The following is a 27,843-nucleotide window of genomic DNA, read 5'->3' as shown; positions in this document are numbered from 1 at the left end:
GTGCTCCCCCCGCTCCGGCCCGAACTCGGCGGGTTCCGGGCAGAGTTCGAGCGCAGGGCCCGGGAGCCCAGCACAGCCCGGACCGGGGGGTCCCGCAGTGCGGGGCTGTGCAGGGTCTCAGGTGGATCTCTGAGGGATCCAGAGGTGTCCCAGGTGCGGATCCGGGTGAATTTCCTGGAATTCCCCCTTTCTCCCTCCCCCCCGCGCTCCCTCGGGCACTTTCACTTTCGCATCTCTCGAGCTGCGCCACAGCTGCGACCGGGGACGGCAGCGATGGCTTCAGCGCTGGGTCTGGGGCTGCTCTTGGCGCTTCTGGGGCTCCTGGGGGGCCCGGGGGGCGCGACAAAAGGTGAGAGAGACCCTCCGAAACCGGGACCTCCCTGAACCGCAATTCCTGGGCACCAGGATCCCCCTAAATTTCCATTTCCGAGCACCGGGAACCCCCCTAAAGCTCCGTTCCCGGGCACGACATCCCCCGGAATCCCCATTTTAGGTCGTGTGACCCCCCCAAATCCCCTTCCCCAGCACTGGGACCCACCTGTACCTCCTTCCCCAGGACAGGGACCCTCCTGTACCCTCTCTTCTGGCACGGAGATCCCCTTGAACCCCAATTTCTGGTCACCGGCACCCCTTGAACCTCCATTTTGGGTAACCAGAACCCCCTTGAGCCCTGAATTCCGGGAAGGAAACTCCCCCTTAACACGCATTCCCCAGCACGGGAACCCCTGAACCCTCGGTTTTGGGTACGGGGACTCCCCCGTACTCCCTTCCCCAGCACCGGGACCCCCCCTGCACCCCTATACCCGGGACTGGGATCCCCCCGCACCCCCTGCAGTGCCCTGGGAGCCCCCTGCACTCCCATTCCCAGATCCGCCCTTTTCCTCGGCTTTTGGACCCCCAGATCTCCCAAATTTCTGCGTCTCCCCATTTCTCCATTCCCGGCGTTTCCTGGAACGGGGTTCCAGGGGGTCCCCCGGGGTCCTAGGGGGGGTCTCAGCGGAGATCCAGATTAATTCCCTGGAATTCCCCTTTACTCCCGTCTCGTTTTCGCGTCTCCCAAACTGCGTCCCCGGAATCCGCCCGCCTCTCCCCGCCCCAGCTCCCCCTTTCCCGTGACCCAGGAACCCCCTGGACCCCCATTCCTGCCTTTCCCAGATCCCAAACCCCACTTGTCTCAACTCCAGGGACCCCTGGACCCTCTTTCTTGTGCAGTGGGACCCCCTGGGTACCCCATCCCGCCTCTTCCAGTCCCTTCCTTGAACCTTGGACCCTTCCTGAATCCACCAGTTCTGATCCTGACCCTTGGACGCCCCCAGACTCCCCCAGTCTCTGTGTCCACCCCAGTTCTCCACCCCCTCGTCCTGCGGGGGATCCTGGGACGTCCCAGGGGGGATTCAGGAGAATTCCCAAGGTTTCCTTTGTCCCCTCCCCCTCCTCGCGTTCCCCTGATCACTTTCGCGTCTCCCAAGCTGCGGCTTCGGGATCCATCTCGGGACCAGTGACCGCCCCCGGCACCAGGACCCCCTAAAACCCCGTTCCTGGGAACGGGTCCCCCCTGCGCTTCCAATTCCGGGCGAATCCCCCTTCCTGGGCACAGAGACCCCCTTGAACGTTCATTTCGGGGCACCGGGACCCCCCTGTACCCCCTTCGCCAGTCCTGAAAACCCCTGCACCCCCTTATCTGGAACTTGGAACGCCCTGAACTCCCATTCCTGTGCACGAAAACCCCCCTGAACCCCCATTTCTGGGCACCGGGACCCCCATTCCCGGCCATGCCGCCCTTCCCAGACCTCAGATGCGCCCTTTCCTCGGCTTTTGGACCCCCAGATCTCCCAAATTTCTGCGTCTCCCCATTTCTCCATTCCCGGTGCTTCCTGGAAAGGGGTTCCAGGGGGTCCCGGGAGGGTCCCAGGGGGTCTCAGGGGAGATCCAGTGGGACCAGATGAATTCCCTGGAATTCCCCTTTACTTTCATCTCGCTTTCGCGTCTCCCAAACTGCGTCCCCGGGATCCGCCCGCCTCTCCCTGTCCCAGCTCCCCCTTTCCCGTGACCCAGGGACCTCCTGGACCCCCATTCCTGCCTTTCCCAGATCCCAGATCCCCCTTTCCTGCAACACTGAGGATCTCTGGACCCCCTTTCCTGGGCACAGTGATCCCCTGGATCCCCCATCCCGCCTCTCCCAGTCCCTTCCTTGAACCTTGGACCCTTCCCGGCTCTCCCCGTTCCGCTTCCCGACCCTTGGACGCCCCCAGACCCCCCCCAGTCTCTGTGTCCCCCCAACTCTCCACCCCCTGCTCGCGCTGGGGGAGGCTCCTGGGAGGTCCCAGGGGGACTTCAGGGGAATTCCCAAGGTTTCCTTTGTCCCCTCCCCCTCCTCGCGTTCCCCCGATCACTTTCGCGTCTCCCAAGCTGCGGCTTCGGGATCCGCCCGGGGACCGGTGACCGCCCCCGGCACCTGGACCCCCCTGAACCCCCGTTTCTGGGAACGGGGACGCCCCTGCATTTCCATTTCCGGACAAACCCCCCTTCCTGGGCACAGAGACTCCCCTTGAACTTTCATTTCGGGGCACCCTGTACTCCCTTCCCCAGTCCTAAAAACCCCTGCACCCCCTTATCTGGCACCTGGAATTCCCCTAAACCCCCATTCCCGGGCACGAACCCCCACCTGAACCCCCATTTCTGGGAACCAGGACCCCTCTGAACCCCCATTTTCAGGCACCAGGAGCCGGGAAGGGAACCCCCCTGAACCCCATTTCCTGGGAACCGGGACCACCTGAACCCCCATTCCGCTGCACCAGGACCCTCCGAGCCCCCTATTCCTGTGAACGGGGACCTCCATGCACCCCCTTTCCCAGGACCAGATCCCCCCACGCCGTTTTTTGGCACCAGGACCACCCTGAACCCCGATTTACCGGCACGGGAACTCCCCTGAACCCCCATTCCTGCGCACGGGGACGGCCCTGAATCTTCATTTCGGAGGAACCGGGACCACCTTCCCCAGTTCCGGGAACTCCTGAACCCCCATATTCAGGACCCGAACTCCTCTGAACCCCCAATTCCCGCGCACCAGGATCCCCTGTATCTCCTTATCCAGCACCGGCACCCAGCTGAACCCCTTCATCCAGCACCAATGCCCCCCGCACCCCTTTCCAGACACTCTCCCTCTCAGAGACGTCAGCCCCCCCTTTTCCTTGTCCTCGGGACCCCCTGGACCCCTTTCCTGTCTTTCCCAGCCCCCTCCCTCCACTTTCCTCAACCCGTGCACCCCCTTTCCTGGGCACAGGGACCCCCTGGACCCCCCATTGCCTTCACCCCCCCTTTCCTTCACCCCAGGACCCCCTAAACCCATACTCCTGGGCATGGGGACCCTTCCCGCATCCCTTTATTCGGTACTGAGACCCTCTCCTGGACCCCCTTCACGTCTACTGGGACCCCCCGCACCCTTTTCTCGGGCATCCCGCATTTCCCAGACCCCAGACCCGCCCTTTTCCTTCACCTTTGCACCCCCAGATCTCCCAAATTTCCGTGTCCCCCCAGTTCTCCACTCCCGGCGCTTTCTTAAGGAGGGTTCCAGGGGGTCCCAGGTGGTTCTCAGAGGGCTCCAGGGGGGTCTCAGCGGAGACCCAGAAGAATTCTCCGGAATTCCGCCGTCCCCTCCCCCCCCCGCGCTCTCTCTCGGGCTCTTTCGCTTCCGCGTCCCAACCTGTGAGACCGGGATCTACCCGGCGACGGGTGACGTCACTGTGAGAGCGCGCTGCCATTGGCGGACAGGAAATAGCGGCGCCAATGGCGGGGCAGGAGGCGGCTCTGGCGGCGGGGCCAGAGCTGGGGCGGGGCCAGACTGGGTCAGGTCCGGGCGGGCTCGAAGCGGAGCGGCGCGATGGCTCCAGCGCTGGGGCTGTTCTTGGGGCTCCTGGGGCTGCTCTTGGTGGGGCCGGGGGGCGCGACGAAAGGTGAGTGGGACCCTTGAAATCACGACCCCCTTGAACGTCCGTTTCCGGGCACCAGGAAACCCCTAAACCTTCATTCCCGTGTAGGGGAACGCCTGGAATCCGCATTTTGGGTCCTGTGACCCCCCCTTAATCCCCTTCCCCAGCACCAAGACCCCCCTGTACCCCCATTTCTGGGCATGGGGACTCTTTTGAGCACCAATTTCCGGGCACCGGGACACTCCTGAACCCCCTCATCTGGCCCCGGGACCCCCTTAAACCCTCATTCCTGGCGATCAGGATTCCTTTGAACCCCGAATCGCAGACCGGCAAACGCCATGAACTTCCATTTCCGGGCACCGAGAACCCCCTTAACCTTCATCCTCGGGTACGGGAAACTCCCCCCCCCCCCCCCCCCCCGCCTATTTTGGGTCCTATGACCCCCCCATCCCCTTCCCCGGTTTCAGGACCCCCCTGTACCCCCATTCCTGGGCACGGGGACCCCCCCTGTACCCCCATTCCTGGGCACGGGGACCCCCATGAGCACCAATTTCCGGGCACCGGGATCCCCCTGTACCTCCTTATCTGACACCGGCACCCCCATAAACCCCCATTCCCGGGGATCAGGATCCCTTTGAACCCCGAATTGCAGACCAGGAACCCCCCTGAACCCCCCTTCCTGGGCAGCGGGAACCCCCTAAACTTTCATTCCCGGGTAGGGAAAATCCCCTGAATCCCCTGTTTGGGTCCTGTGATTCCCATACATTTCCCCAGCACAGGGACCCCCCTGGAACCCCTTATCTGGCACCGGGACCCCCCTGAATCCTCATCCCTAGGGATCAGGATCCTTTAAACCCCGAATCGCAGCATGGGAGCCCTTCTGACCCCCATTCCTGGGCACTGGGACATCCCTGAATCTCCATTTCCGGGCCTGGGACCCCCCTGCGCCTCATTTTCCGGCATCCCGCTTTTCCCAGGCCCCATTCCCGCCCTTTTCCTTGATCTTTGGACCTCCTAGAATTCCCAACTTTCGTGTCCCCCCCCGTTTTCCACTCCCGCCGCTTCCCGAAACGGCGTCCCAGAGGGTCCCCGGTGACCCAGGGCTCTCAGGAGGGTCGCAGCGGGGATCCAATGGGATCCAGATGAACTCCCTGGAATTCCCCCTTTCCCCCATCCCCTCCCCCACCGCTCTCCCTCGGTCTCTTTCCTGTCTCCCAGGCTGAGCCTTCAGGATCCGCTCGCCTCTCCCATCCCCAGACCCCCCTTTCCCGTGACCCAGGGACCCCCTGGCCCCCCATTCCTGCCTTTCCCAGCTCCCAGGGCCCCCATTCCCTCAACACCGGGGACCTCTGGACCCTCTTTCCTGGGCACAGGGACCCCCTGGATCCCCCATCCCGCCTCTCCCCGACCTTTCCTTGAACCTTGGACCCTTCCCAGCTCTCCTGGGTCTCCCCATTCTGCTTCCTGCCCCCCCAATCTCTGCATCCCCCCGTTCTTCACCCCCTCCTCGTCCTGCAGGGGGACCCAGTGGCTCCAGGAAGGCCCCTGGGGGGTCGTGGAGGGTCTCAGGGAGGATTCTGGGCTCTGGGACCCCCTGAATTTTAGGTCCTGGGCACTGGAACCCCCCTGCACTCCATTATCCAGTACCATTTCCCTCCTGCACCCATTTCCCATCCATCCCATCTTTCCCTTTTCCAGACTCCCCTTTTCCTTGACACTGAGACCCCCTGGACCACCATTCCTGATTTTTTTAGCCCCTTGCTCCCCGTTCCCTCTGCATCAAAGACCCCCTGAGCTTCCCATTCCATCCATCCCGGGTCTCCCTGCCTTGTGACTCCTCTTTCCTTGGCATTGGGGACCCCTGGACTTTCTTTCCTCAGCACAGGAATCCCCTGGAACCCCCATCCCACCTCTCCCCATGCTTGTATTCCCCTTTCCTTGACACTGGGCGTCCCCTGAGCACCCGTTCCTGGACACTGGGTCCCCATGCACTCCCTTCCCACCTCTCCCAGTTCCTCTTTCATTGATCCATGACCCCCTCAACCCCCCCAAATCTCTGTGTCCCCCCAGTTCTCCACTCCCTGCGTTACCTGCACGTGGCGGTGTCAGAGCCCAGCCCAGGGATCCCCCAGTACATGGTCATTGGGTACCTGGATGGGATCCCCTTCGCGCGCTACGACAGCGAGCGGGGCCGGGCAGAGCCGCTGACACAGTGGATAAAGGATGGAGTCGAGCCGGGATATTGGGATAGGGAGACCCAGAACTGTGAGCAGCACCAGCACGTGGATGCCAGGAACCTGGAGACACTGCGGGACCGGTACAACCAGAGCAGGGGTGAGTGGGGGCATCTGTGGGGCTGGGATGGGATCTGTGGGGCTGGGATAGATCTATGGGTTGGGTTGTGGATCCGTGGGGCTGGGGTGTGGATCCATAGGGCCTGAATGTGGATTCACAGGGTGCCAAGGGGCTGAGATGGGGATCCATTAGGTTGGTATGGGATATCTTGTGATCCATGGGTGTGAGTGGGGATCCACGGGGTTGGGATGGGATCTGTGGGGTTGGGTTGGGATCCATGGGTTGGGATGTGGATCCATGGGGCTAGGATGAGGCCCTGTGGGTCTCCATCAGACTCTGAGGCTCCATAGGGTTGGAATGGGGCTCTGTGGGGCTGGGACACAATTCCATGGGTCTCTGTGGGTACAATCCCCCCAGGTCTCCACACGTGCTTGCGAGTTTACGGCTGTGACCTCCTGTCTGACGGGAGCATCCGTGGATCCTACCGGGATAGCTACGACGGGTGGGATTTCCTCTCCTTGGACCTGGGATCCGGGAGATTCGTGGCGGCCGACAGCGCTGCTGAGATCACCAGGAGGCGCTGGGAACATGAGAACGTGGCTGAGAGGGAGATAAATTACCTGGGGCAGGTCTGCCCGGAATGGCTCCAGAAATACGTCGGCTATGGGCAGAAGGAGCTGGACCGCAAAGGTGGGAGCAGAATTCCTGTGGGAATGTGGGCTATGGAAAATTTGGGACCATGGGAATTCCAGGGAAAGATCTCACCCCCATTGCATTCCAGTGGGAATTCCATGGACAGGTCTCACCCCCATCCCATTCCAGTGGGAATTCCATGGACAGGTCTCAGCCCCATCCCATTCCAGTGGGAATTCCATGGACAGGTCTCAGCCCCATCCCATTCCAGTGGGAATTCCAGGGAAAGATCTCACCTCCATCCCATTCCAGTGGGAATTCCATGGACAGGTCTCAGCCCCATCCCATTCCAGTGGGAATTCCAGGGAAAGATCTCACCCCCATCCCATTCCAGTGGGAATTCCATGGACAGGTCTCACCCCCATCCCATTCCAGTGGGAATTCCAGGGAAAGATCTCACCCCCATCCCATTCCAGTGGGAATTCCATGGACAGGTCTCACCCCCATCCCATTCCAGTGGGAATTCCAGGGAAAGATCTCACCCCCATCCCATTCCAGTGGGAATTCCAGGGAAAGATCTCACCCCCATCCCATTCCAGTAGGAATTCCATGGACAGGTCTCACCCCCATTGCATTCAAGTGGGAATTCCAGGGAAAGATCTCACCCCCATCCCATTCCAGTGGGAATTCCATGGACAGGTCTCACCCCCATCCCATTCCAGTGGGAATTCCATGGACAGGTCTCACCCCCATCCCATTCCAGTGGGAATTCCAGGGAAAGATCTCACCCCCATCCCATTCCAGTGGGAATTCCAGGGAAAGATCTCACCCCCATCCCATTCCAGTGGGAATTCCACGGACAGGACTCAGCCCCATCCCATTCCAGTGGGAATTCCAGGGAAAGATCTCACCCTCATTCCCTTCCTGTGGGAATTCCACAGACAGGACTCACCACCATCCCATTCCAGTGGGAATTCCATGGACAGGTCTCACCCCCATCCCATTCCAGTGGGAATTCCATGGACAGGTCTCACCCCCATTGCATTCAAGTGGGAATTCCAGGGAAAGATCTCACCCCCAACCCATTGCAGTGGGAATTCCATGGACAGGTCTCACCCCCATCCTATTCCAGTCGGAATTCCATGGTTGAATCTCACCCCTGTCCCATTCTCATGGAATTCCAGGGGCAGATTTTACCACCATCCCATTCCAACCCGAATTCCAGGGACAGATCTCACCCCCATCCCATTCCAGTGGGAATTCCATGGACAGATCTCACCCCTCTCCCATTCCCAAGGAATTCCATGGGTACATTTTAACCCCATGCCATTCCAATCTGAATTCCATGGGCAGTTCTCACCCACATCAATTTCCAGTGGGAATTCCATGGGCAGATGTCTCCTCCATCTCGTTTTACTGGGAATTCCATTTCCAGATCTCACCCCCATGCTATTGCAGTAGGAATTCCATGGGCAGGTCTCACCCCCATCCCATTCAAGTGGGAAATCCATGGGCAGATCTCACCCCTGTCCCATTCCAGTGGGAATTCCATGGGCAGATTTAAACCCGTCCCATTCCAGTGGGAATTCGATGGGCAGTTCTCACCCATCCCATTCTAGTGGGAATTCCAGGGTGTCCTGGTTTTGGGCAAATTTGGGGGAAAACCTCCAGAAGGAGCCCCCAGACAGCAAACCCCACGACTCCTCCCCCCCACCCCACCGGGTTCGGGAAGAATTTCCTCAGAGAAGAGTGGGAGAAAAAACCTGTTTATTTAACAAGCAAGACACTCCCCAGCACAGGGAAAAAGACAAGACCAGCTGACAAAAAAACTCTTTCACCGTTCTGAAGGGATGACAAACTCAGTCTCTCTGGCGAGTGGTCACTCAGTTATCAGTCTCCGGCGCTGGGGAATGACTGCTGCAGGTGACAGAGTGTAGACTCCCGGTGTTTCTTGGGGTTTCCCAGGTCCCCGTCTGGAACAGGTTCAGATGGTATCCAGGAGAGGGAGGGGACGGGGTGGAAGAGAAAACAGTCCAGGGAAAAAGTTGGACTGCCTAGCTGAACTAACTAATAAGCAAAAACCAAGGGCAAAGTGAAGGAAATAAAAAGAGGCAGAAGCGAGCAAGCAGGCAAGCAAGCAGGCAAGCAAGCCGAGCTAAAACCTCTCCTAAACATAGACCATGGGGGAGGTGAGCCGGCTGATAACAGGACAAAACAAAGCTTCACTCTCAGAGTCAGTCCTGGAAGCACAGGACATAATACCAAACATAATCAGGACACACGATTGGAGATACGAACACCATAACATCACCCTAGGACACAGGGACAGATCTCACCCACATCCCATTCCACTGGGAACTCCATGGGTGAATCTCACCCCTGTCCCATTTTCATGGATTTCCAGGGGCAGATTTTACCAGCATCCTCTTCCAGTGGGAATTTGTGGGGCAGATCTCACCCCGTCCCATTCCCATGAAATTCCATGGGCAGATTTCAACCCCATCCCGTTCCAGTCTGAATTCCATGGGCAGATCGCACCCCATCCATTTCCAGTGGGAATTCCAGGGGCAGATCTCTCCCCCGTCCCATTTTACTGGGAATTCCATGTCCGGATCTTACCCTTATCCCATTCCTGTGGGAATTCCATGAGTAGAGGTCACCCCATCCCATTCCCATAGAATTCCATTGGCAGATCTCTCTCTCATCCTAATATAGTGGGAATTCGATGGGCAGATGTCTTCTCCATCTGATTCCAGTGGAAATTCCATGGGGAGATGTCATCCCCATCCCATTCCAGTGGGAATTCCAGGGCCAGATCTCACCCATGGACTCAATCGAATTCCATGGATGTCTCTCACCGTTATCCCATTCCAGAGCCCCCTGATGTCCATGTGTCTGGAAAAGAGGAACACGGGACGCTGATCTTGTCCTGCCACGCGTACGGATTCTATCCCAGCTCCATTGCAGTCAACTGGATGAAGGGGGATGAAATCTGGGATCAGGAGACGGAGTGGGGCGGGATCGTTCCCAACAGCGACGGCACCTTCCACACCTGGGCCAGGATCGAGGCGCGGCCGGAGGAGCGGGAGCAGTACCGGTGCCGGGTGGAGCATCCCGGAATGTCGGGGCCCGGGATCTACGCTTGGGGTGAGGCTGGGAATGTGGAATGTGGGAATTGGGAATTTGGAATTCCCAAATGGGGATTCCCCTCCCTCTCCTCACCATCCTGCATTTTCCAGACCCGACTTCTGGCGGGAATCTCGTCGTGGTGGTTGCTGTGTCCATCATCACTGCCATCATCATCCTCATTGCCCTCATTGGAATCTTTGTCTGGAAGCGCCAATCCGGTAACACACGGGATGGGGGCCGGGAAGGGGCACGGATCCACCCGACACAGTTCTGGGAATCCTGTGCCACCAACGCTTATCCCACTGTTTTTCCACAGGGAGGAGGGACAGGACTGGATACAACATAGCAGCCGGTGAGTACCAGTGGTGGATCCAGCTCTGGATCCCCTCTTTGTGGATCCTAGGATGGACCCTGGGGTTAATCCCAGTGTGTGATCCATGCTGGAATCTCATGGATCTTCTCTTTCTGCAGGACAAGATGTGGGAACTAACGGCTTGAATGCAGGTACAGAGCGGGATCAGGGTGAGATTCCAAAAGGGGATTGTGGCAGGATGGACAGATTGGGATCATGGAGGAATTCCGGATCAGAGCAGGATCAGATGGAATTGTGGAGTGGGATAGGGGCTGGATTTTGGAATGGGATCATGTGGGAATGATGGAGCGGGATTAATGTGGGATGGATGGATGGATGGATGGATGGATGGATGGATGGATGGATGGATGGATGGGGCAGGATCAGGGAGGGATTCCCTTGTGTGATGGGTGTGGGATGGGGCAGGTCTGGGAAGGGATCAGGTGAGATTCCGGAGCAGTTTGTGCTCTCCATGGGCTCCAGCCAGGTCCATCCTGCGGGATGCAGACAGGGACAGGGTGACACCGTGACACTTTCTCATCCCAGCAGGAATCACTGCCTGAGCGATCCGTGGAGCTGGATCCAGCCCCTTCCCTCTTCCCAGGAAACCAAGAGCTGCCAGCAGAACTCATCCTGCTGCTCCCACACACCCACAGCTTTTGCTAATGGATCCATTTTTGATTTTCCAGTGTTTTGAAGCCAGGAACCACAAATTTTCCCAACGCTTTAGTTCTGCTGTTAAATTATCCTGCTTTGGGGCAGTAAATCCTCCTTGGGGCAATAAATCCTGCTTTGAGCAATAAATCCGAGTTCCCTCCTCCAGTGTCTGGCAATTCCTCTCTGGGAGCCAGGAACATGGATGGGGACACTGGGGATAGGGATGGGGACAGCAGGGACAGAGATGGGAACAGCAGGAATGAGAATGGGGACACCAGGAAGAGCATTTGGACACCAGGAATGGGAATGGGGACACCAGAAGCACAGTGGGTACACCAGGAACACCTTGGGGACAGCACAAGCAGGACCATGACAGCAGGATTGGAATTGGGACTTGCCAGCCACATCCAGCTCCATCCCCCAGGATTCATTTCCTGCTCTGTGTCCCATGTCCAAGGTGTGCTCAGGAGAGTTTGGCCACGTTGGGCTCCTGGAGGGGCAGTGGGATGGGGGGAAGGGTCAGGCCAGGCCTCATTGTCCCCAAAGGTCCTTGAGTGTCCCAAAATCACGGCTCAGGATCTTGGAGAAGTTCCCTGGCCATGACACGGGCATGAGATGGCCGTGAGATGAGAGTGACCATGACACAACCACGGCCCTGACCATGAGATGATTTGGACCAAGAGATGACCATGGGTTGGCCGTGGCACAACCATGGCCTTGAGGTGACCCTGATGTGATCATGGCCATGTGATGACCATGAGGTGACCATGACATGATCATGAGGTGACCATTACAGTGAGATGACCACATGCATAAGATGATGGTGATCAGGAAAGGACCATGACCATGAGATGGCCATGACCATGAGATGACCACAAGATGATGGTGACAATGAGATGACCACAAGATGTCCTTGACACCACCATGGCCATGAAATACTGAAGGCTGTGAGATGACCATGACAGGATCTTGACCTAGAGGTGGCCATGAGATGACCCCAACACACCACGGCTGTGTGCTGATCAAGACCATGAGATGATCATGACACAACCATGGCTGTGAGATGATTGTGACCATGAGGTGGCTGTGAGATGACCATTAGGTGACCATGAGCATGAGATAATGGTGATGACCATAACTGTAGGAAAGAAGGAACGCCTTACAGAATAAGGACCTTTTCTATCTTTGTTAAATCCTGTGCACTTCCGTTCATTTTATCCACCAAAAGGCACTCTGGGAAGGGCTCAGCTGCGGGTCAGATGGCCAGAGAGTGGGGTGGTGGTCACCTCGTGTGTGAGGCAGTGATGGGCTGGGAAGATGCGTGGACACCACAGGATCAGAGAGCTGATTCTGTGAAGGGACTCGTCAACAGCGACACCGCAGTGACAGGCAGCCAATGCGGGCTTGCTTCAGTCAAGTTTGGGTTAAGTTAAGTCTGAATGACACAGCCAGAGCAGCATTAATGATGGACCACCTAACTGGGAAAGGACAATTTAGCCAACCTGAGGAGCAAGCAGCAGCAGTCCCCAGGCAAGTACGTGGTGAAGTTAAAGATTTTTGTTTAAAGCATTGGTCCATGTACCAGATGGCAGCAATCCTAACTTGGAGTATACTAATATTAGGCAAGAGCCAGGAGAGACATACATGGAATTTATAGATCGGTTAAAACAAGCATTGGAAAAACAAATCCCTGATGCTAGGACCAGGAACAAGCTGTTAGAGACATTGGCAGTAGCTCATGGTAACTCCGAGTGTCCAAAGGTGTTGCACGCCCTGCCACGAGAACCACCACCAATGATCCTCCAGATGATCGAGGCGTGCAATCGTCTCGGGATGAATGTGGCAGCAGGACAGGCCCAGGCCATGGGGCAAGGAGTTGCAAAAGCCCTGGTGGCTGTGCAGTTTCCTTTTAAAACACCACAATCACAATAACAACCCACTTGCTTTCGATGTGTTCCACAGGGACATTTCTGAAAAGACTGTCCACAGAGAAAAGGGAGATACCCAGTTCCTGGTCAAAACCAACCCCAGGCTAAACAGTTTTCTTCTAAAGGCAATTTCCCCAGGCTGCCATCAAAAAACTTGCACTGGAGCATGAGCCGGCCTCGTGCTGTGACAGAAATCCACAAGCTGATGATGCTGATGACCATCAGTGTTAGTAAAAGAGCCTGAAACAAATCAAATTTTAGGATCATTTCGATTAATAACTGGGGGAATGGATGGGGTTGTTTCTCCACAGATAGAGGACCTCGCTGGTACCAGCCAAAACCATCAAACCTTACCTACAGCCATTAAAGGACTGCCCACCAGAAAGTTCCAGTACTCCCAACTCCTAACAGCGAGCCTTTAGCGAACATAACACCCCAGGAGACTTTATGTTTATCTGTTCCCACCCCAAATAACCCCTCTTCAACATGGCTGGTAGGTCTGGCCATAGATGAGTGGCCAGTAAATAAAAAGGCCATTCGTAATATGCAAAGGAACAGTCCCATTGGTGAGCTGAAATACAATCCTGTAGATTTTTGGGATTCGTGGCCTCTCAATCTTCCACATGCACCATTAGAGGCTCAAGAATTGGAACTCTTTGGCTCAATTCAAATGGATTACTGCAATACCTTTTGTTATGGATAAAGAATTCAATTGGTAAGATGTAATGGTACTAAGTATTCAAGTCTTCAGAGAGAGAGTCAAAGAGTTACAAATTAATGATGACAAAGACTGGTTTGATAGAGTCTTTAAAAGTTGGGGAATCAAGGGGTGGGTGTTGTCCATAATGAAAACGGGGTTACTTATCTTCATAATTGTCATTTTGTAGTGTTAGTTTTTCCTTGTCTGTTAGAATGTTTCTACAGAGTTTTACAAAAATCTTTCAGTTCTATTTTTACTGTTAAGCAGAAAGGGGGAGATGTGGGGGTCAGCCTGACCAGTATCCCAGGACAGGCAACCATCACCAAAGAAGAATCATATCCCAACCCTAAACCTTGGGAGGCATTTGTTAAGTTGTGGTGACCCCAGAAAAAAGTAACAAAGAGTTATGGGATTGCCTGTGTGAATACCTCATGCATATTCCTAACCCTCACTTCCCCGTTAATTATCACCTCTCCCAGTTCCAGAATGTTCTCCCTTCCTTGTATCCCCATTGGCCCTCAGCTGAAGCAGTGTTCCACCCAACCTACCCCATTGGATCCTGCCTCCCCTTACTCCACTTCTGCCCCACTTTCCCCTATCCCCATTGGACCCAAAGCTCAACTCCACCCCGTCTCTTACCCCATATTTACACCTTGGACCTCCCTGTATCTTTGTCGTCAACCCCAGGCTCCTAAAGTGACTTTGTCCCCTCGGTTGTTGTATTTGGATTTTTGGGCCTCATCCCATGTTTCCTTACATTATTATTAAAGTGTTTTATGTTTCTGAGTCGTGGTTGTCGTTCCGCTCTTCTTTAATTTTTGCCATTTCTGCCCTGATATCTGCAGTGCCTAAAAAGGATTGTTGGGGACCACCCTTGACCCCTGATATGAGATGACCATGACAGAACTATGGCCATGAGGTGACCATGACACAACCATCACCTTGAGATGACCATTACAGTGAGATGACAATGGACATGAGATGATGGGGATCAGGAGATGACCATGAGGTGACCACAATATGACCACGGCTATGAAATAATTGTGGCCACAGGATGACCACGACCATGAGATGATGGTGATAAGGAGATGACCATGACCACGAGATGACCATGACGATGAGGTGACCATGAGATGCCCATTAGGGTGAGCTGACCATGAGCATGACATGATGGATATCAGGAAATAAACGACCATGACTGTGCTGATGACATGACTGTGACTGTGAGATGACCAAGAGATGACCATGAGATGACCATATCCATGACCATGAGAGGACTGTGACTATGAGATGACGATGACACAACCATGGCCATGAGGTGATCAAGAAATGTCCATGATTGTGACCATGACATGATGACAACTGTGAGATGACCATGGGCATGAGGTATTGTGACCAAGAGATGACCACGGCATGTCCATGACCATAACATGATCCTGGCCATGAGGTGACCATGAGCATGAGATGATGGTGATTGGGAGATGACCATAAGATGACCATGAGTGACCATGAGTGAACATGAGCTGACCTTGAAGATGACCATGAGATGACCATGACCCGGCCATGGTCTGGATCTCCTCAGATCCTGTCACTCACCTCCCGCTTATTATGAATGAGAAACAACAGTCTCGATATTCAGCAAAATTTAGATTGCTTTATTTGATAGAGAAACAGCAAACAGTGCTGGGGAATGTGAGGGGTCACCGTCCACTCCACACTCCCTCCAACCTTGGTTTGCTGCCTCTTCTTATACTGTGGTTTCTCATTGTAATCAATAATTTTTAGTATTTTGCTGTCATAATTTGGGCAGGTAAGCAGTGGTGGTCGAAGAAGCATCTGCATCCAAACTCACAAAGCCTCTGGGCAATAGTCAGTCTCACAGATAACCATCTGGTCTTTGTAGACAACCACCAGGGAAATCTGCAAGTCTGGTCCTTGAGAGAGGCAGCAGTGATCAAACAAAGGCAGGAAGGGCTATCCAAAAGTGTGATTTTGCAAGCTGGCAGTTGATGTAACTTATTTGGATAACATAACATAACATAACATAACATATAACATAACATAACATATAACATAACATTACATGGTGATTTAAAACAGAATGATTTAATCATATATTTTTCTTTATCTAGTGTCCATGCTTCACTTCAGACCTTAGTATTCTGGCTCATACAAATCGCAATACTTTTGTGAGTAACACAAATCTTTTATTAATTATCACAATTTCACCACTTCTTTTCTTTTATCCCATTGATTCATGTGTTGGCTACAAATTTTGACAGGACTTCTTGTACCAGATTTAATTCATTCACTGCCATTAGTTTTGTTGCCTTCTCAGGGTCTATTGGTATTGTAGCAACTTGCATTCCTTGAACCAACGACTGGATTAGTCGAATGAAGCGTGGAACAAGACAAGGGATGAACAGTACTCCTAATAATGCACATGTTAACATAAAACCTAATTCCTTCCGCCAATCTCCCCCCAACAGGTTATTCCACCAATTATCATTAAACATAGAGTTCCAGGTTTGTACAGGTACATGGGCTATTTGTTATATTTCTTCGGCAATTTTAGTAATTACTTCACCATTATCATCAATTTCTATGTCCTGGGCTCTCCCACTTTGTCTTTCTCTTTTGGTAGTGTTTCTTAATTTTGTCCCAAATTTAGCTTTAACATTCCAGTACGAGGTACAGCAGTAACAGCTCGGTATACACAACCCTTCTGACACTCTATTGCCAAAACCTCTGCTCTGGCTTTCTCTTTTCCTCTTGTTCCATTCTCAAATAACTCCCACCAGTTATGATCATCAATTTCGATTTTTCCTCGTGCTGATAGGGTATTTAGCACCTTAACAGTTTCCTTCTGTTCCTTTCTTCTACATTGGACACATAATGTGAATGGGAGATACCCACCATAGGCATGAGACCACCACAGCTCAGGACAATATGGACAACTCTTTTTGATGAAGGGGTTACAATCACACCTGGCTTCAGGACAGGTGACTTTCAGTCCTGACTGGGAGACCTTCGAGACAAATTGATCCAGTGCCAACATCGAGAGCTCTGGATTCGCCCTTTGAGGTCTCCAGGCTCGGATGTCACTGCCCAACCTGCAGTAGGAGGGGTTACAGGACCCTGGACTCTACTCACACGTGTCCATCCTTTTTCAGGTGTCCTCACAGCTGTTTCAGTTGTTAACAGAACCAAATACAGTCCTTCCCATTTTGGATCTAGATTTTCTTTTTTCCATACTTTAATTAACACATGTTGTCGTGGCCTAATCTTATCTATGGCAAATCTTAGAGGGATGGTTTTAGCTAAAATTCCCTTCTCCCTTAATTCTTGCAAATTTTTATTGATTATTATTATGTAATTCTGGAGGGAAGGGTCCTGAAATAAAGCTGGATCAAGTTGTTCTCCTTTAGGGTCAGGCATACCATACAGCATTTCATATGGTGAAATCCCTGTTTTCCAATTTGGCATTATTCATATATTAGACAGGGCTGGTGGGAGGCACTTTGTCCATGGCATTTTAGTCTCAATCATTAATTTTGACAGCTGTTGTTTCAATGTTTGATTCATCCTTTCAACCCTGCCAGAACTCTGAGGGTGCCAAGGTGTGTGATACTCCCAGCTGATGCCCAGTGCCGGGGTCAGTGACTGCAGCACCTTTGATGTAAAGTGCGTCCCCTGCTCTGAGTCTATTGCTCGAACCAGGCCATACCTTGGGATTATGTGTTCCAACAATATTTTGGCTGCCACTTGTGATGTGGCTCTAGCTGCAGGGTATGCCTCTACCCAGTGGGTTAATTTGTTACCATTACTAGTAAATAGTTCCATCTTCCTATTTTTGGGAATTCTGTAAAATCTATTTGTATTCTTTCAAAGGGTCTGTAAGCAAATTTCCATTCTCCTGATGGACCTTGTAGCATAACTTTTAATTAATTTTCTGAACAAGTTAACCAAGTCTGGATGCTCTGCTTTGCAATATCAAAAATGCCAATGCATCCAAAAAAATGTAAAAATTGTTCTGCTAGCACTCTCGTTCGCCAAAGAGATCATTGATGTAATTGTTCAGTAATTTGTCTGGCCTGGGTTTTGAGTAAACTTTCCCTGCCATCTGCTAAAACCTATTAATTCTCATGCAGTTCTGCCCTGAACTTCTTTATCGTTTCTTTTTACTGAAGAGTAATTGTCCACACAATCACATTCTAAATTTTCTCCTGGTTCTCCATACAGGAATTGTGCAGGACTTTGAGCAGTTGCTGCTTTTAGCTCTAAGTCTGGGGAAGTGATTAGAATAGCTTCATATTTTAATATTCGGGTATCAGTTAACCATTTCTCGGCTTTTTGATTCAGAATTCCCCTCACATTATGGGGGTGTGGACCACTAGGGTCGCCCCAAAGGTGACTTTTCAGGCTTCTTCCATTAAAAGTGCTGTGGCCACTGGGGCCTGCAGACATGTGGGCCAAGCCCGACTGACAGGGTCGAGCAGTTTAGAATAAAATCCCACTGGCTTTCGACTGCCTGCCCATTCCTGGCTGAGCACCCCATATGCTGTTTGATCAGAGGTGTTTACAAATAATTGAAATGGTCTCTCCAAATCTGGGAGACTGAGAACAGGGGCTTGAATTAAAGCATGTCTGACCTTTTCTAAACTTTTGTCATCCTCCTCTGCCCATTTCAGGCGATTACTGGTAATTTTTTTATATAGAAATTTCACTTTCTCACTAAATCCCTCTATTCATTGATGACAGTATCCCAGCAGTCCCAACATTTTCCTCACTTCTTTTTTAGTCTTTGGAGTCCCAGGCTTAGTATTCCAGACACTCTGTTAGGATCCAATTTCTTTTTCCCTTTACTTAACCAATGACCTAAATATTCTACTTCTGGTTCTGTGAATTCAAATTTAGCTTTGCATACCTTCAAACCCTGCTGTGCCAAAAAGTTTAAAAGTCATATAGTCCCATTTCTACTAGATTTCTGGCCTTTTTTTGTGCTATTAATAGATCATCTACATATTGTAACCATTTCACCCCTTCTAGTAGCTCAAAAGATTGCATTAATTCTTCTAGGGCTGCCCAAAGGCATTGGGGGAGTCTGTAAAGCCCTGAGGCAATAGTGTCCAACGCAGTTGTTGTTTCCTGCCCTTATCAGGATCTTCCCATTCAAAGGCAAAGCAATCTCTGCTACTTTCCTCTAACGGGCATGCCCAGAAGGCATCTTTTAGATCTATTACACTATACCAAGTGTAGCCAGGGGACAGCTGGCTTAAGAGGGTGTAAGGGTTTGCTACTACTGGAAATTTGATGACAGTTCGCTGATTTATAGCCCTCAAATCCTGTACCAATCTGTAATTCCCGTCTGTCTTTTTGACAGGCAGAATAAGAGGATTATGTGGGGACATACATGGTTCTGAAATCTCTTGTTGCAAAAGGTTTTCTGTAACAGGCTGAAGGCCCGGGCTCCCTTCTAATGATATTGGATATTGACAAACTCGGATTGGCAAATCAGGATCAGTGATTTTCACTTTGATGGGTTTGATTTTTAATGTCCCTATTTCCCCAGGGGTGTACCACACCTCAGCACATATTTGTTCCTCATCTTTTTGGTTAAGGCATAAATTTTAAGTTGCCCTCGGGATACTTCAATTTTCAAATCCAATGCTATTATTAAATCCTTCCCCAATAAATTATTTTTTGTCTCTGATAGTAACAGCAGATCATTTAATCGAATTTTGCTTTGGGTCTCAATTTATACATTTTTAAAAACAAGGATCCGAAACGGCTTACCCGGCGCTTTCTTAAGGGGGTCCCAGGTGGTTCTCAGAGGGCTCCGGGGGATCGCAGCGGGGATCCAGAGGGATCCAGAGGAATTCTGTGGAATTCCCCGACCTCCCCTCCCCCCACCGCGCTCCCTCGGTCTCTTTCGCTTTCGCGTCCCAACCTGAGAGACCGGGATCTACCTGGCGCCGGGTGACGTCACTCAGATGTCGGGCTTCCATTGGCGAACAGGAAATAGCGCCGCCAATGGCGAGGCAGGAGGCGGCTCTGGGGGCGGGGCCAGACTGGGTCAGGTCCGGGCGGGCTCGAAGCGGAGCAGCGCGATGGCTCCAGCGCTGGGGCTGCTCTTGGGGCTCCTGGGGCTGCTCTTGGCGGGGCCGGGGGGCGCGACGAAAGGTGAGTGGGACCCTTGAAATCACGACCCCCTTGAACGTCCGTTTCCGGGCACCAGGAAACCCCTAAACCTTCATTCCCGGGTAGGGGAACGCCTGGAATCCGCATTTCGGGTCCTGTGACCCCCCCTTAATCCCCTTCCCCAGCACCAAGACCCCCCTCTACCCCCATTTCTGGGCATGGGGACGCTTTTGAGTACCAATTTCCGGGCACCGGGACACTCCTGAACCCCCTCATCTGGCCCCGGGACCCCCTTAAACCCTCATTCCTGGGGATCAGGATTCCTTTGAACCCCGAATCGCAGACCGGCAAACGCCCTGAACTTCCATTTCCGGGCACCGGGAACCCCCTTAACCTTCATCCTCGGGTACGGGACCCCCCCCCCGCCTATTTTGGGTCCTATGACCCCCCCATCCCCTTCCCCGGTTTCAGAACCCCCCTGTACCCCCATTCCTGGGCACGGGGACCCCCATGAGCACCAATTTCCGGGCACCGGGATCCCCCTGTACCCCCTTATCTGGCACCGGCACCCCCATGAACCCCCATTCCTGGGGATCTGGATCCCTTTGAACCCCGAATCGTGGATCGGGAACCCCCCTGAACTTTCATTTCCAGGCACTGGGATCCCCCTAAACTTCATTCCCGGGTACGGGAAACACTCCATCGCCCCATTTTGGGACCTGTGACCCCCCCCCCCCAAGCCCTTTCCCGGTATGAGGACCCCCCTGTACCCCCTTAACTGGCACCAGCACTTCCCTGAACCATTCCTGGGGATCAGGATCCCTTTGAACCCCGAATTGCAGACCAGGAACCCCCCTGAACCCCCTTCCTGGGCACCAGAACCCCCTAAACTTTCATTCCCAGGCAGGAAAACTCCCCTGAATCCCCTGTTTGGGTCCTGTGATTCCCATACACTTCCCCAGCACCGGGACCCCCCTGGAACCCCTTATCTGGCCCCGGGACCCCCCTGAATCCTCATTCCTGGGGATCAGGATCCTTTAAACCCCGAATCGCAGCATGGGAGCCCTTCTGACCCCCATTCCTGGGCACTGGGACATCCCTGAATCTCCATTTCCGGGCCTGGGACCCCAATGCACCTCATTTTCCGGCATCCCGCTTTTCCCAGGCCCCATTCCCGCCCTTTTCCTTGACCTTTGGACCTCCTAGAATTCCCAACTTTCGTGTCCCCCCCCGTTTTCCACTCCCGCCGCTTCCCGAAATGGCGTCCCAGAGGGTCCCCGGTGTCCCAGGGGTCTCAGCAGGGTCGCAGCGGGGATCCAATGGGATCCAGATGAACTCCCTGGAATTCCCCCTTTCCCTCGTCCCCTCCCCCACCGCTCTCCCTCGGTCTCTTTCCTGTCTCCCAGGCTGAGCCTTCAGGATCCACTCGCCTCTCCCATCTCCAGATCCCCCTTTCCCGTGACCCAGGGACCCCCTGAACCCCCATTCCTGCCTTTCCCAGCTCCCAGGGCCCCCATTCCCTCAACACCGGGGACCTCTGGACCCTCTTTCCTGGGCACAGGGACCCCCTGGACCCCCCATCCCGCCTCTCCCAGACCTTTCCTTGAACCTTGGACCCTTCCCGGCTCTCCCCGTTCTCCTTCCTGCCCCCCCAATGTCTGCATGCCCCCAGTTCTTCACCTCCTTCTCCTCCTGCAGGGGGTCCCAGGGCTCCAGGAAGGTCCCTGGGGGGTCGTGGAGGGTCCCAGGGAGGATTCTGGACTCTGGGATGCGCCTGAATTTCCTGTCCTGGGCACTGGTGCACCCTGCACTCCCTTATCCAGTACCAATCCCCACTACACTCCCTTTCCCATCTATCCCACCCTCTCCAGCCTCAGACTCCCCTTTCCCTTGACCCTGAGACCTCCTGGACCCCCATTCCTGCTTCTCTCAGTCCCAACCCTGATTTCTGTCTGCATTAAGGACCTCTGAGGCCCCCATTCCAGCCATGCCAGGTGTCCCCACCTTGTGACCCCCTTTCCTTATCACTGGAGCCTCCTGGACCCCCTTTCCTGGGCACAGGGATTCCCTGGAACCCCTATCCCACCTCTCCCAGTCTTTGTATCCCCCTTTTTTCGACATTGGGAGTCCCCTGAGCCCCAATTCCTGAACACTGGGTCCCCATGCACCCCATTCCCGGCTCTCCCAGTTCCCCTTTCATTCATCCATGACCCCCTCAATCCGCCCAAATCTCTGTGTCCCCCCAGTTCTCCACTCCCTGCGTTACCTGTTTGTGGCAGTGTCAGAGCCCAGCCCGGGGGTCCCCCAGTTCATGGACATTGGGTACCTGGATGGGATCCCCTTCACACGCTATGACAGCGAGCGGGGCCGGGCGGAGCCGCTGACACAGTGGATAAAGGATGGAGTCGAGCCGGGATATTGGGATGAGGAGACCCAGATCTGTGAGCAGAACCAGCACGTGACTGCCAGGCACCTGGATATACTGCGGGACCGGTACAACCAGAGCAGGGGTGAGTGGGGGCATCTGTGGGGCTGGGATGGGATCTGTGGGGCTGGGATAGATCTGTGGGTTGGGTTGTGGATCCGTGGGGCTGGGGTGTGGATCCATAGGGCCTGAATGTGGATTCACAGGGCGCCAAGGGGCTGAGTTGGGGATCCATTAGGTTGGTATGGGATATCCTGTGATCCATGGGTGTAAGTGGGGATCCTTGGGGTTGGGATGGGATCTGTGGGGTTGAGATCCATGGGTTGGGATGTGGATCCATGGGGTTAGGATGAGGCCCTGTGGGTCTCCATCAGACTCTGAGGCTCCATAGGGTTGGAATGGGGCTCTGTGGAGCTGGGACACAATTCCATGGGTCTCTGTGGGTACAATCCCCCCAGGTCTCCACACGTGGTTGCGAGTTTACGGCTGTGACCTCCTGTCTGACGGGAGCATCCGTGGATCTGAGCAGTTTGGCTACGACGGGTGGGATTTCATCTCCTTTGACCTGGGATCCGGGAGATTCGTGGCGGCCGACAGCGCTGCTGAGATCACCAGGAGGCGCTTGGAACATGAGAACGTGGCTGAGAGCTGGATAAATTACCTGGGGCAGGTCTGCCCGGAATGGCTCCAGAAATACGTCGGATATGGGCAGAAGAAGCTGGACCGCAAAGGTAGGAGCAGAATTCCTGTGGGAATGTGGGCTATGGAAGATTTGGGACCATGGGAATTCCAGGGAAAGATCTCACCCCCATCCCATTCCAGTGGGAATTCCATGGACAGGTCTCACCCCCATCCCATTCCAGTGGGAATTCCATGGACAGGTCTCACCCCCATCCCATTCCAGTGGGAATTCCAGGGAAAGATCTCACCCCCATCCCATTCCATTGGGAATTCCACAGACAGGACTCAGCCCCATCCCATTCCAGTGGGAATTCCATGGACAGGTCTCACCCCCATTGCATTCAAGTGGGAATTCCAGGGAAAGATCTCACCCCCAACCCATTGCAGTGGGAATTCCATGGACAGGTCTCACCCCCATCCTATTCCAGTAGGAATTCCATGGTTGAATCTCACCCCTGTCCCATTCTCATGGAATTCCAGGGGCAGATTTTACCACCATCCCATTCCAACCCGAATTCCTGGGACAGATCTCACCCCCATCCCATTCCAGTGGGAATTCCATGGACAGATCTCACCCCTGTCCCATTCCCAAGGAATTCCATGGGTACATTTTAACCCCATGCCATTCCAATCTGAATTCCATGGGCAGTTCTCACCCACATCAATTTCCAGTGGGAATTCCATGGGCAGATGTCTCCTCCATCTCGTTTTACTGGGAATTCCATTTCCAGATCTCACCCCCATGCTATTGCAGTAGGAATTCCATGGGCAGGTCTCACCCCCATCCCATTCAAGTGGGAAATCCATGGGCAGATCACACCCCTGTCCCATTCCCATGGAATTCCATGGGCAGATTTAAACCCGTCCCATTGCAGTGGGATTTCGATGGGCAGTTCTCACCCATCCCATTCCAGTGGGAATTCCAGGGTGTCCTGGTTTTGGGCAAATTTGGGGGAAAACCTCCAGAAGGAGCCCCCAGACAGCAAACCCCACGACTCCTCCCCCCCACCCCACCGGGTTCGGGAAGAATTTCCTCGGAGAAGAGTGGGAGAAAAAACCTGTTTATTTAACAAGCAAGACACTCCCCAGCACAGGGAAAAAGACAACACCAGCTGACAAAAAAACTCTTTCACCGTTCTGAAGGGATGACAAGTTCAGTCTCTCTGGCGAGTGGTCGCTCAGTTATCAGTCTCCGGCGCTGGGGAATGACTGCTGCAGGTGACAGAGTGTAGACTCCCGGTGTTTCTTGGGGTTTCCCAGGTCCCCGTCTGGAACAGGTTCAGATGGTATCCAGGAGAGGGAGGGGACGGGGTGGAAGAGAAAACAGTCCAGGGAAAAAGTTGGACTGCCTAGCTGAACTAACTAATAAGCAAAAAGCAAGGGCAAAGCAATGGAAAGAAATAGAGGCAGAAGCAAGCAAGCAGGCAAGCAAGCAAGCAAGCCGAGCTAAAACCTCTCCTAAACATAGACCATGGGGGAGGTGAGCCGGCTGATAACAAGACAAAACAAAGCTTCACTCTCAGACTCAGTCCTGGAAGCACAGGACATAATACCAAACATAAACAGGACACACGATTGGAGATACAAACACCATAACATCACCCTAGGACACAGGGACAGATCTCACCCACATCCCATTCCACTGGGAACTCCATGGGTGAATCTCACCCCTGTCCCATTTTCATGGATTTCCAGGGGCAGATTTTACCACCATCCCCTTCCAGTGGGAATTTGTGGGGCAGATCTCACCCCGTCCCATTCCCATGAAATTCCATGGGCAGATTTCAACCCCATCCCATTCCAATCTGAATTCCATGGGCAGATCGCACCCCATCCATTTCCAGTGGGAATTCCAGGGGCAGATCTCTCCCCCGTCCCATTTTACTGGGAATTCCATGTCCGGATCTTACCCTTATCCCATTCCTGTGGGAATTCCATGAGTAGAGGTCACCCCATCCCATTCCCATAGAATTCCATTGGCAGATCTCTCTCTCATCCTAATATAGTGGGAATTCGATGGGCAGATGTCTTCTCCATCTGATTCCAGTGGAAATTCCATGGGGAGATGTCATCCCCATCCCATTCCAGTGGGAATTCCAGGGCCAGATCTCACCCATGGACTCAATCGAATTCCATGGATGTCTCTCACCGTTATCCCATTCCAGAGCCCCCTGATGTCCATGTGTCTGGAAAAGAGGAACACGGGACGCTGATCTTGTCCTGCCACGCGTACGGATTCTACCCCAGCTCCATCGCAGTCAACTGGATGAAGGGGGATGAAATCTGGGATCAGGAGACGGAGTGGGGCGGGATCGTTCCCAACAGTGACGGCACCTTCCACACCTGGGCCAGGATCGAGGCGCGGCCGGAGGAGCGGGAGCAGTACCGGTGCCGGGTGGAGCATCCCGGAATGTCGGGGCCCGGGATCTACGCTTGGGGTGAGGCTGGGAATGTGGAATGTGGGAATTGGGAATTTGGAATTCCCAAATGGGGATTCCCCTCCCTCTCCTCACCATCCTGCATTTTCCAGACCCGACTTCTGGCGGGAATCTCGTCGTGGTGGTTGCTGTGTCCATCATCGCTGCCATCATCATCCTCATTGCCCTCATTGGATTCATTGTCTGGAAGCGCCAATCCGGTAACACACGGGATGGGGGCCGGGAAGGGGCACGGATCCACCCGACACAGTTCTGGGAATCCTGTGCCACCAACGCTTATCCCACTGTTTTTCCACAGGGAGGAGGGACAGGACTGGATACAACATAGCAGCCGGTGAGTACCAGTGGTGGATCCAGCTCTGGATCCCCTCTTTGTGGATCCTAGGATGGACCCTGGGGTTAATCCCAGTGTGTGATCCATGCTGGAATCTCATGGATCTTCTCTTTCTGCAGGACAAGATGTGGGAACTAACGGCTTGAATGCAGGTACAGAGCGGGATCAGGGTGAGATTCCAAAAGGGGATTGTGGCAGGATGGACAGATTGGGATCATGGAGGAATTCCGGATCAGAGCAGGATCAGATGGAATTGTGGAGTGGGATAGGGGCTGGATTTTGGAATGGGATCATGTGGGAATGATGGAGCGGGATTAATGTGGGATGGATGGATGGATGGATGGATGGATGGATGGATGGATGGATGGATGGATGGATGGATGGATGGATGGGGCAGGATCAGGGAGGGATTCCCTTGTGTGATGGGTGTGGGATGGGGCAGGTCTGGGAAGGGATCAGGTGAGATTCCGGAGCAGTTTGTGCTCTCCATGGGCTCCAGCCAGGTCCATCCTGTGGGATGCAGACAGGGACAGGGTGGCACCGTGACACTTTCTCATCCCAGCAGGAATCACTGCCTGAGCGATCCGTGGAGCTGGATCCAGCCCCTTCCCTCTTCCCAGGAAACCAAGAGCTGCCAGCAGAACTCATCCTGCTCCTCCCACACACCCACAGCTTTTGCTAATGGATCCATTTCTGATTTTCCAGTGTTTTGAAGCCTGGAACCACAAATATTCCCAACGCTTTAGTTCTGCTGTGAAATTATCCTGCTTTGGGGCAGTAAATCCTCCTTGGGGCAATAAATCCTGCTTTGAGCAATAAATCAGAGTTCCCTCCTCCAGTGTCTGGCAATTCCTCTCTGGGAGCCAGGAACATGGATGGGGACACTGGGGATAGGGATGGGGACAGCAGGGACAGAGATGGGAACAGCAGGAATGAGAATGGGGACACCAGGAAGAGCATTTGGACACCAGGAATGGGAATGGGGACACCAGAAGCACAGTGGGTACACCAGGAACACCTTGGGGACAGCACGAGCAGGACCATGACAGCAGGATTGGAATTGGGACTTGCCAGCCACATCCAGCTCCATCCCCCAGGATTCATTTCCTGCTCTGTGTCCCATGTCCAAGGTGTGCTCAGGAGAGTTTGGCCACGTTGGGCTCCTGGAGGGGCAGTGGGATGGGGGGAAGGGTCAGGCCAGGCCTCATTGTCCCCAAAGGTCCTTGAGTGTCCCAAAATCACGGCTCGGGATCTTGGAGAAGTTCCCTGGCCATGACACGAGCATGAGATGGCCGTGAGATGAGAGTGACCATGACACAACCACGGCCCTGACCATGAGATGATTTGGACCAAGAGATGACCATGGGTTGGCCATGGCACAACCATGGCCTTGAGGTGACCCTGATGTGGTCGTGGCCATGAGATGACCATGAGGTGACCATGACATGATCATGAGGTGACCATTACAGTGAGATGACCGTGAGCATAAGATGATGGTGATCAGGAAAGGACCATGACCATGAGATGGCCGTGACCATGAGATGACCACAAGATGATGGTGACAATGAGATGACCACAACATGACCATGACACCACCATGGCCATGAAATTCTGAAGGCTGTGAGACGACCATGACAGGATCTTGACCTAGAGGTGGCCATGAGATGACCCCAACACACCATGGCTGTGTGCTGATCAAGACCATGAGATGATCATGACACAGCCATGGCTGTGAGATGATTGTGACCATGAGGAGACTGTGAGAGGACCATTAGGTGACCATGACCATGAGATAATGGTGATGACCATAAATGTAGGAAAGAAGGAACGCCTTACAGAATAAGGACCTTTTCTATCTTTGTTAAATCCTGTGCACTTCCGTTCACTTTTATCCACCAAAAGGCACTCTGGGAAGGGCTCAGCTGCGGGTCAGATGGCCAGAGAGTGGGGTGGTGGTCACCTCGTGTGTGAGGCAGTGATGGGCCGGGAAGATGCGTGGACACCACAGGATCAGAGAGCTGATTCTGTGAAGGGACTCGTCAACAGCGACACCGCAGTGACAGGCAGCCAATGCGGGCTTGCTTCAGTCAAGTTTGGGTTAAGTTTCAGTTAAGTTTGAATGACACAGCCAGAGCAGCATAAATGATGGACCACCTAACTGGGAAAGGTCAATTTAGCCAACCTGAGGAGCAAACAGCAGC

The 27,843-nt window shown here is 53.7% G+C and overlaps 2 protein-coding genes across 6 annotated transcripts; both read left to right on the top strand.

Moving 5' to 3' along the window:
* The first annotated feature begins 46 nt into the window (after nt 1–46).
* LOC148217864 (class I histocompatibility antigen, F10 alpha chain-like) lies at nt 47–11,156 on the top strand. 4 transcript variants are annotated; one of them, XM_088158269.1, is made up of 8 exons: nt 47–349; nt 6,000–6,263; nt 6,642–6,914; nt 9,732–10,004; nt 10,097–10,204; nt 10,303–10,338; nt 10,458–10,490; nt 10,888–11,156. In XM_088158269.1, the coding sequence occupies exons 1-8, from the start codon at nt 274–276 to the stop codon at nt 10,899–10,901; spliced, it is 1,077 nt and encodes a 358-aa protein (XP_088014395.1). In that variant the 5' UTR covers nt 47–273; the 3' UTR covers nt 10,902–11,156. The 4 variants fall into 4 exon arrangements, with proteins under 4 accessions (XP_088014395.1, XP_088014394.1, XP_088014397.1 ...); XM_088158268.1 differs by having other exon boundaries at nt 10,885–11,156; XM_088158271.1 differs by lacking the exon at nt 47–349 and adding an exon at nt 3,814–3,953.
* An 8,527-nt stretch (nt 11,157–19,683) lies between these two features.
* LOC106862089 (class I histocompatibility antigen, F10 alpha chain-like) lies at nt 19,684–26,443 on the top strand. 2 transcript variants are annotated; one of them, XM_088158273.1, is made up of 8 exons: nt 19,684–19,806; nt 22,011–22,274; nt 22,648–22,920; nt 25,036–25,308; nt 25,401–25,508; nt 25,607–25,642; nt 25,762–25,794; nt 26,208–26,443. In XM_088158273.1, exons 1-8 carry the CDS (start codon nt 19,734–19,736, stop codon nt 26,219–26,221), a joined length of 1,074 nt encoding a protein of 357 aa, XP_088014399.1. In that variant the 5' UTR covers nt 19,684–19,733; the 3' UTR covers nt 26,222–26,443. The 2 variants fall into 2 exon arrangements, with proteins under 2 accessions (XP_088014399.1, XP_088014398.1); XM_088158272.1 differs by having other exon boundaries at nt 19,686–19,806; nt 26,205–26,443.
* Nucleotides 26,444–27,843: the final 1,400 nt, after the last annotated feature.

The sequence above is a fragment of the Sturnus vulgaris genome, unplaced genomic scaffold (assembly GCF_052056855.1).
Source record: "Sturnus vulgaris isolate bStuVul1 unplaced genomic scaffold, bStuVul1.hap1 Scaffold_198, whole genome shotgun sequence".
NCBI classification, from domain to species: Eukaryota; Metazoa; Chordata; class Aves; order Passeriformes; family Sturnidae; genus Sturnus; species Sturnus vulgaris.
This window is presented reverse-complemented; position numbering and strand designations above follow the sequence as displayed.

Excerpts from the sequence above, each read along its gene's own strand:
- LOC148217864 (XM_088158268.1), top strand. The coding sequence starts at position 274 with ATGGCTTCAGCGCTGGGTCTGGGGCTGCTCTTGGCGCTTCTGGGGCTC. Across the intron at positions 6,915-9,731 it reads GAAGGAGCTGGACCGCAAAG|AGCCCCCTGATGTCCATGTG; the intron begins GTGGGAGCAGAA and ends ATCCCATTCCAG. Across the intron at positions 10,005-10,096 it reads GCCCGGGATCTACGCTTGGG|ACCCGACTTCTGGCGGGAAT; the intron begins GTGAGGCTGGGA and ends TGCATTTTCCAG.
- LOC106862089 (XM_088158272.1), top strand. The coding sequence starts at position 19,734 with ATGGCTCCAGCGCTGGGGCTGCTCTTGGGGCTCCTGGGGCTGCTCTTG. Across the intron at positions 25,509-25,606 it reads TGTCTGGAAGCGCCAATCCG|GGAGGAGGGACAGGACTGGA; the intron begins GTAACACACGGG and ends GTTTTTCCACAG. Across the intron at positions 25,643-25,761 it reads TGGATACAACATAGCAGCCG|GACAAGATGTGGGAACTAAC; the intron begins GTGAGTACCAGT and ends CTCTTTCTGCAG.